Source organism: Chrysemys picta, chromosome 6, assembly GCF_011386835.1.
Source record: "Chrysemys picta bellii isolate R12L10 chromosome 6, ASM1138683v2, whole genome shotgun sequence".
NCBI lineage: Eukaryota > Metazoa > Chordata > Testudines > Emydidae > Chrysemys > Chrysemys picta.
The window spans coordinates 117,336,903-117,345,449 of NC_088796.1; the positions used below are offsets into that span (position 1 = coordinate 117,336,903).

Consider the following 8,547-nt stretch of genomic DNA (forward strand, 5'->3'; position numbering starts at 1 on the left):
CTGATGACGAGTGTCCATATACTGGAAAGAGACCATGTGGTAGAACTGTTTCGCATCCCTATGACATCCCAACAAGCCTTGTAGTGCCTGAAGCTGCTGGTTCTGGTATTTGATTTCAGCTGTTTGACCAAGTGCAGCCTTTTACGGGGTTCTCATGTCCTACACAGGCAACGAGAAGCTGGAAAAACTTTAGAGATTTCAAGTGGTTTGAAAAAGAATTGTAGAAACATTTGATGGGATACATTCACTTGTGAAGGGGCTATGTGGGCTTTTGTTCTTCTTGCCTATCAGTAGAATTGGAAGAGCTGTGTAATTCCTGTTTAACATACGAGAAGTCTTTATTTCATACCATACCTACTGCAGGTAGCACCGTGGTTTTGGCTTCCAGAGCAACTTGCATTTTCCCAACCCTGATGTGTGCGATGAGAGAGGTCACCCCCACATGAACCAAAACAACCTGCCAAACAAACAGCCATTGCTTTAAATTTCATACATTGGCCTTTTTCAACACCAATAATCTAATCTCCTTTCTCTAGATCTATTATTTCACCTTCTTCCTATTTGCAGGCAATGGAGGTCTCATCATCTTCCCATCAGCCCATGTGGCAACATGATCAATTGTCTCCAAACCTCATTAGATATTGTTACCAGAATGGAAGCTAAATGGTCACTCAAGACCTCTGTCTCTCCACAAGGGAGTCGGTAACTCCACCCAACCATACTGCTGCACGTGCAGTTCTGTTGAATAGGTCATCCTCTGGGAGAGGCAAAGTCTATGTTCTTCCAAGACTTTTGGGGCCCAGATAGCCTCAGCTGTTTCCATGAATGTTTTTGAGACATATTGGCAACCCTCACGGAGCTGCCATGAAGTGAGGGAAGTGAGACAAGCAGAAGTAGAATCCAGTCCTCTGGAAACAAGATGCTAGGTGCACTCAGTTCCCAGTAAAGTCAGTTGGAAGCTGAAAGCACTCAGCACCTCGCAGTATCAGGACTTTATCCTGCGGCCTTTATATGCATATAACTCCAAATGAAATAAGTGGACGGATTTCCTACCTAAGGACTGCGGGATCTGGCCTGCTAGTAAAAAGGTCTAGAGCATTGTATGCCGTAAATGTACTATACCTTGGCAGTCCAGTTTGTCTGACTCATTTTGCCAGCTGTAGATAAAGTGTGAGTAAATATCTGGCCATCATCCGGAATCCACGGGCCACATATTCCACCTTTCCCCTTTACCAAAAAAGAGCAGTTATATCAATAGATAATAAAACAAGGAAAATTCCAGACCTTAATACTCTTAAATTTAGTACTCTTTGGGGGCCTTGTGCTTTATTCCAATAACTAGCAATGTATTATTCATTATGACAATGCTCAATCATAAATGACACCATTGTGTGCTAAAATAAAACACAAACAAATGGAAAGGAGCACATGGATTGATAGTCCAGTTTAAAATTCCACAAAATTCTCACTCACTCAAAGTCCATGAGCCATTTTCTGTCCTCATCTCATTTAGGCACCTAAATCTGGAGTAACTTTATTGAAGTTAATGGAGTTATTCTGTATTTACTTCACTAAAAGTAGAATTTTGTCCACAATTTTTTATTCTCTACATGGTAGATTGTAGCTCTACTTTTTTTTTTTTTGACAACTATGGGATATGGTGTTTCTTTCATGAAAGTTCCTATTTCCAGAGCATTTCTCATTAAGATTGCATCAACTTTAATTTCCCAGCAGCCGCAGCCATTGAGAATTATAATGGCTGTCTGAGGATCATGGGTTTTTAAATGGCTTAATCCTTCTTGCTAAATTTCAGATATGTATTCAGGCTTTTCTGTTCATGCACTTTAAAATACAGTATGCAAAAAAGAAATGGATTGCTCATGCTAGCTGAGGTAAAACCAGGAGTAATGGTCTCAAGTTGCACTGGGGGGAGGTTTAGGTTGGATATTAGGAAAAACTTTTTCACTAGCAGGGTGGTGAAGCACTGGAATGGGTTACCTAGGGAGGTGGTGGAATCTCCTTCCTTAGAGGTTTTTAAGGTCAGGCTTGACAAAGCCCTGGCTGGGATGATATAGTTGGGGTTGGTCCTGCTTTGAGCAGGGGGTTGGACTAGATGACCTCCTGAGGTCCCTTCCAACCCTGAGATTCTATGATTCTATGATTCTTCCTGAAAAGATGACACCGTATTGAAAGCCCCTGCTTAATGGAAAGAGCTTTATTTGTAACTATCCATTTACTAGCACAAGCCCACTTTCCTACAGCAGTTTTGCTCTATGGGGGCTATTTTATTGATGCTTGCCTTGTCTAAGCAGGAAAGCTCAAAAATATTTCAAACTTTAAAAGCAAGAGGCTGGGTGGTACCTTTGTGCTAGAATCACTCACAGATCACACCCTCCCCACAAGGATTTGGGGGTAGAACACCTCCACAACAGTGCACCCTCTCTCTTCCCACAGAGGGTGGTGTGTGGACACGGGAGTGATCCTGAGGGAGGTGGCAGCCAGTGGGCAGACTGAGGGAGGACTGGGCATGCTGACAGGATGCATATTGTGCTGTGCAGTGCCAGTGGAGATTCCAGCCAAAAAATGACACCACCACAGGCTGGATGATATTTCTGTAGCCCCCTTCCTTCAAGGGGAAGTTCTGAGGTCAGCTGGGGAATCCCTAACAGAGTGGCTCCAATAGAGCTGTGCTGGCAAGGAGCAGGGCCACAGCTGCTGTGGAGGCACAGGGGCCTTGGTGCAGCTGGGTGAGATGAACATGATTTATGGGCTAGACACGTGCACTGGAATGGGTTGCCTAGGGAGGTGGTGGAATCTCCTTCCTTAAAGGTTTTTAAGGTCAGGCTTGACAAAGCCCTGGCTGGGATGATTTAGTTGGAAATTGGTCCTGCTTTGAGCAGGGGGTTGGACTAGATGACCTCTTGAGGTCCCTTCTATGATTCTATGATTTCCCCTGTGAAGCCTTCTCTCTTTAAATACATTTAAAACATAATGAGTGGAATCTTGCAGAACTTCCTCTCCTTTCTGGTCCTATGGGTACTATCTGTCCCTCCATAAATACAAATAAACTAAACTGTTCTAACACATCATTCTGGAGCCCCCATTTTAAATATGGTAAGTACACAAAGTGAAGAGGAACAGACTGTCCCCCCCTGCAATTTAGCACAAACACCTGCCTTGACTTCCGTGAGCCTGGATTTCACCCGGTATGTTTGAGTACAAGTGCCCTAACAGACTCCGGAAGAAATGGATAGATTCTTCTCGCAGTGCAAAGCCAGCCATTAGAAGCTTATTGTCTGGCCTTTGAATGCTTTTCTACCTTGATGAAATATGATAAAACCAGTTCATATAGGGTCCAACCCTGCAAGTCACTGAGCAACTCCCATTGATTTTAATGGAAACTGCTGGATGTTCAGAACTTCTGAAAATCAGGCTGTTTCAGTCTCTCGCAGCCTGCTCCAAAGCCTGCTGAAATCAATGGCAGTCCTTCTGTTGGCTTTAATGAACTTTGGATCAGGCCCTAATATGGACTTAGGGGCCTAATTTTAGGCCCTCATTTTTCATTATGTTGACCTGGCTATTAAAGTGTCTCATCTAGCATGCAGAACAGACCCACCCATTGTACTAACCATGAAGGCCAAAGGGCAGGAGTGGATGTTGGCGTGATGGACACAGCAGTTTTCTCCATTTGCATCTTTCCAGTTGGAAGGGCACTCTTGTTCTTCACAGAACTTCTTGGCTGCCGCAGCATTGCTAACCATTTTTTTTTAATACAAAGAGAGGATTTTATATTCATTTCTCATTCCTAAAAATTTTTTAACAGGCATGTAATGAAGTCCTGTTCTTTACACTGCACAGATATACACAGCAGGAGACACACTGCTATTTCTTTATATTGTTTTGCTGTGTGTGGAAATAGCCCCACAGCGATGGATCTCTGCTATCAACTGGGGCACCATCTGGTCCTAGGCAGAAAAGGTCTGGCAGCTGTCAATCCTCCGGCAGCTGCCAACTCCTCAACCTGGCCCTCCACCCTGACAACACCACCAGATGGGGAATCTTGGCCACGCAACCCCTGACTCAGATCCTCATGCCACTTCTGATGATGTCCATCTCAAATGAGTGATTGTCTCTCTGAACTTCAGGACATTCCATTGTAAACATTCTTTACTTCAAAACAAAGTAACTGATTTTTTTTCAAGTATGGCTTACTTTGTAGATATGACTGAGACTTAAAATCTAAAAACTTTATCTAGTGTACTGTTACTGGATTCAAAGCTCTATGAAAAAAACAACAGTTTTTATCCTATTGCAAATTGTATTAACTGACAAGTAATTTGTAGTGTTATAAAAGGAGAATACATTTTAAGGGAACAGAGTTAAGGTTCACCTAGGGTAAATTTTTCAAGAGTGTCTTGAGGGCAGATTTACAAAGGGGTTTAGGTGCCTAAAGATGCAGTTAGGTGGCTAGTAGGATTCATAAAAGTGCTGAAGCGGGAAAGGCACCTAACTCACATTGACTTCTTCTTGCTCCTAACTTGGAGTTAGGCACCTGACCTGCTTAGCACTTTTGAAAATCCCACTAGCCACCTAGCTGCGTCTTCAGGCACCTAAATACCTTTGAAAATCTGGTCCTTGGGCACTTTGTAACATTTTACTCCTAAACTCTAAGATCTCCATTCAGTGAAGCGCTTAAGTACTTGCCTCATTTTGGGCCCAATCCAAAACCCCAGGAAGTCGATAGAATGATTTCTGTCCACTCCAATGGCCTTGGGATCAGGTAGTTAAAGCAAGGCAGCATCCCATTGGTACTAATGGGACTTACGTCCCTTCTTAAAGAGAGGCACATACTTAAGCATCTTGTTGAACTGGGTCCTAAGGGTCCTGTCTTTGAGTGTTTGATACCTGTGTGTATTATTAATGCATTCAGAGTGAGATTTTCAAGCGTTCCTAAATCATTTATGAGCACAAGTCCCATTGGAAAGACTGTAGCAATAATCCTACTTCCAGCTATTGGAGAAAGTTTACTTTATGGCTATGTCATCACAATGCTATAATTTACTGCTATGACATTATAGCTATAAATATTTTTGGGAAAATGTAAAAAAAGTTTTACCATTACTATTACAGATCATTACTAAAGTTTGTCCAAAATCCCTCAGTACCCAAATGAATGAAATACAACTTCATGATTAAAGCCACCTACACTGTCAAAATTCCCCCCCCCAACAATCTTGAATATCAGCTTTAAATATTAAAGAACATGTAAAAAAAATTCTCTCTGAAGAACTACTCTCACAAATTGAATCTTGTAAAAATGAACACATAGGAGGGCACGGGAACATTTTCTGTGTAATCTGATTTTTTTCATTTACCATCTTTTTTAACCCACCAAATACATAAAAAGAACATAGAAAATGGTGAAATGAGGTTAAGGCCCCAGTCCTACATTGCTCTGCATGGATCACAGTACATGACTGGGGCCTAAATATGCATCTCAGTGATCCTATGTCACAAGCTGCTCAGCTTTTACACTTGTCATTACAACGGCATCATGTTAATCCCTCGATTTTGCCTTATTATACACCGTTATGTTTGTATACGTTACAGTCTGTAAGTGTGTTGATATAGCTACAGTAGGAAAATTCTGGCCCCATTGAAGTCAATCAGAAATTTGTCATTGACTTCAACAGTCACAGGCTATACTGTAGTTAATGTGTGTGTTGTACATTAAAAATTATTAGTAGTATTATTATTCCTATTGAGACCTACAGGCCACAACCAAGTTGGGTTCCAGTGTGCTAGACACTGAACAAACATATCCTGGCCGCAGCGATCTCAGAATGTAAAAGGTAAGACATAACAGTGAGATGAAACAAGCAGGCTGGGTTGAGGATGGGAAAGATGAATAACAACTATAATAGCATGTGCACCACCCAATTGTTCAGCAGCAGTGATTATTATTATTAATACAAATTATTATTTGTAATATCATAGTATGTTTGAGCCCCAGTCATGGACCGAGCCCCATTGTGATAGGCACTTTACAAACACAGAACAAAAAGGTGGTCCCTGCTCCAGAGAACTTACAATATAAATACAAGACAAGAAACAACAGATGGACACAGAGAGCACAAAGGGGGAGTACAAGTAAACAATGAGACAATATTGGTCAACAAGATCGGCAGTGATCTCAGTACACCAGTGATCTACCCATTCCCAGGAGCTTAATCCATTGACACCTTGTCTACACACAAACCTGCACCAGGAGGTGGTACCTGTGAGAAAGGATTCCGTTTTGCACAGCATAGTGGTAAAAGTGATCTGAAGCAAAGACTGCATACGTTACATTGAAGAACTCCCCACTCACAGCCTTTTCTGGAGGTCTCTGGACCCAGGCCATCTCAAGACCTAGAAATAACACACAGTTATGGGTCAACATGTTTGGTTTAACCTACTACAACTATGTGCAACTGGACAAATTGTTCTGGAGCAGAAATCCAATTGAAATGTAAATGTTTTCACAAATATTCTTCCTGTCATTACTGCTGGCCAAAGGTCTTCCCCATGTATAGTGTACAGGTAGTTCCAAAATAACATCTATTGGAGAAGAAGTGTTTTTAGATTTTATTCCCCTACAGTGTGCAAGCTAACTAATCAGAGCACTTGGAAACTTAGGACCAAACCCTACTCACTTTGCTCAGGTGGGCCTGATCCTCTTCTGACTTGTATCGATTTCACTCCAGTGTAACTCAGCTGACTTCAGTGCAGTTATTTCTGATTTACACTGTTTTCCTGCTAGTAACGGTTAAGAACATAAGAACGGCCATACTGGGTCAGATCAAAGATCCATCTAGCCCAGTATCCTGTCTTCCGACAGTGGCCAATGCCAGGTGCCCATCCCCTGTCGCCCATTCCCAGCTTCTGGCAAACAGAGGCTAGAGAAACCATCCCTGACCATCCTGGCTGATAGCCATTGATGGACCTATCCTCCATGAATTTATCTAGTTCTTTTTTGAACCCTGTTATAGTCTTGGCCATCACAACATCCTCTGGCAAGCAATTCCACAGGCTGGCTGTGTGTTGTGTGAAAAAATACTTTCTTTTGTTTGTTTTAAACCTGCTGCCCTTTAGTTTCATTTGGTGACCCCTAGTTCTTGTGTTATGAGAAGGAGTAAATAACACTTCCTTATTTACTTTCTCCACACCAGTCATGATTTTATAGACCTCTATCCTATCTCCCCTTAGTCTCTTTTCCAAGCTGAAAAATCCCAGTTTTATTAATCTCTTGGCTCCATCAAGCCATAAATACAGCCCTTCTTTCTCAGAGGGTATATTACTGAACAAAGTAGTAGGAATCATTAGTACACACAGAGCCAATTCCTGAAAACCCTTACTCACATGAATAGTCCTTACTTAAGCAAGTAATCTTCTTAAACAGGACTACTCATGTGAGTAAGGGTTACTATTCTGTAGTGATTTCCTTTTCCTTATAATTAAATGTGATTAGAACTTACTACACTGGAGTTTTCCTTTATCACAATATTCTTCACTTGCATACCGCTTGGTGATCTAAACGATTTGTTTCTGCACATAGTTCCCTTTTCAGATATAAAAGGGTTAATTATAAAAGAAACAATCCTTTTGGGTCAACAGCAGTAGAGGAACAATCATAACAAATCATTAATAATGAATATAATAGAAGAGACAAAAGAAAGCTCACTTTATATATTATTCTAGCCAGATTTTCACAAATTATTAAAAGGTAAAATAATTGTTTAGGTTGAGAGTACTTCATGGCAGCTAGGTGAGAGGTCAAAATAAATTTCTTAGGGCAAAAGGCTTTTTTCTCCTTGAAAAGGATTCACAACAGCAGCAAATCCCTTTATTTAATTCTATTCACACATAGATACATATGCACACCAAAGACTAATGTTTAATTTATAGCAATAAGAGCCATAATATGTGTCTCTAGCTCAGTTTTCATCTGCGTCTAGACAGTGGTTCTCAAACTTTTGTACGGTGATCCCTTTAACACAACAAGCCTCTGAGTGCAACCCCCCTTATAAATTTAAAAAAAAAAATATATATATATATATATATATTTAACACCATTATAAATGCTGGATGCAAAGCCGGGTTTGGGGTGGAGGCTGACAGCTCGCCACCCCCCCCCCCCAATAACCTCGTGACCCCCTGAGGGTCCCGACCCCCAGTTTGAGAACCCCTGATCTAGGAGCTGGTAAAGGTATTTTAAATAAACTGTACAAAGCTTAAAGATCATTCTAAAATTGGTTACAAAGGGCACATATTAGTGTAATCGCATTATTCATCAGGGTTGGGAAAACAAAACTCTAGCAACCCTCCCCTCCCCTTACTTCTCTTTGTTTTCTATTGCATTCATTTTGCATTTTGGTTCACTGATAACTTTGTTTCAAGAAAGTCGATTGCATTAGCAAACAGCTGGATAACAGAGATGCTAAATACGCCAGGGTAGAGAATGTCCAGTTTATAGTCAATATTCTTTGAACTTCACCATTTAATCTG

The 8,547-nt window shown here is 41.2% G+C and overlaps 1 protein-coding gene across 1 annotated transcript in view; it reads right to left on the reverse strand.

Annotated features, from left to right (window-relative positions):
- The window catches only part of LOC101939273 (atrial natriuretic peptide receptor 1-like), a 29,217-nt gene extending 25,456 nt beyond the window's left edge, over nucleotides 1-3,761 (reverse strand). The window contains exons 1-3 of the mRNA XM_065550577.1: nucleotides 3,630-3,761; nucleotides 1,123-1,227; nucleotides 355-457 (exon numbers count right to left, since the gene is read on the reverse strand). Coding sequence (XP_065406649.1) covers nucleotides 355-457; nucleotides 1,123-1,227; nucleotides 3,630-3,761 — 340 coding nt within the window. The remainder of the gene's footprint in view (nucleotides 1-354; nucleotides 458-1,122; nucleotides 1,228-3,629) is intronic.
- Between the last annotated feature and the right edge of the window lie 4,786 nt (nucleotides 3,762-8,547).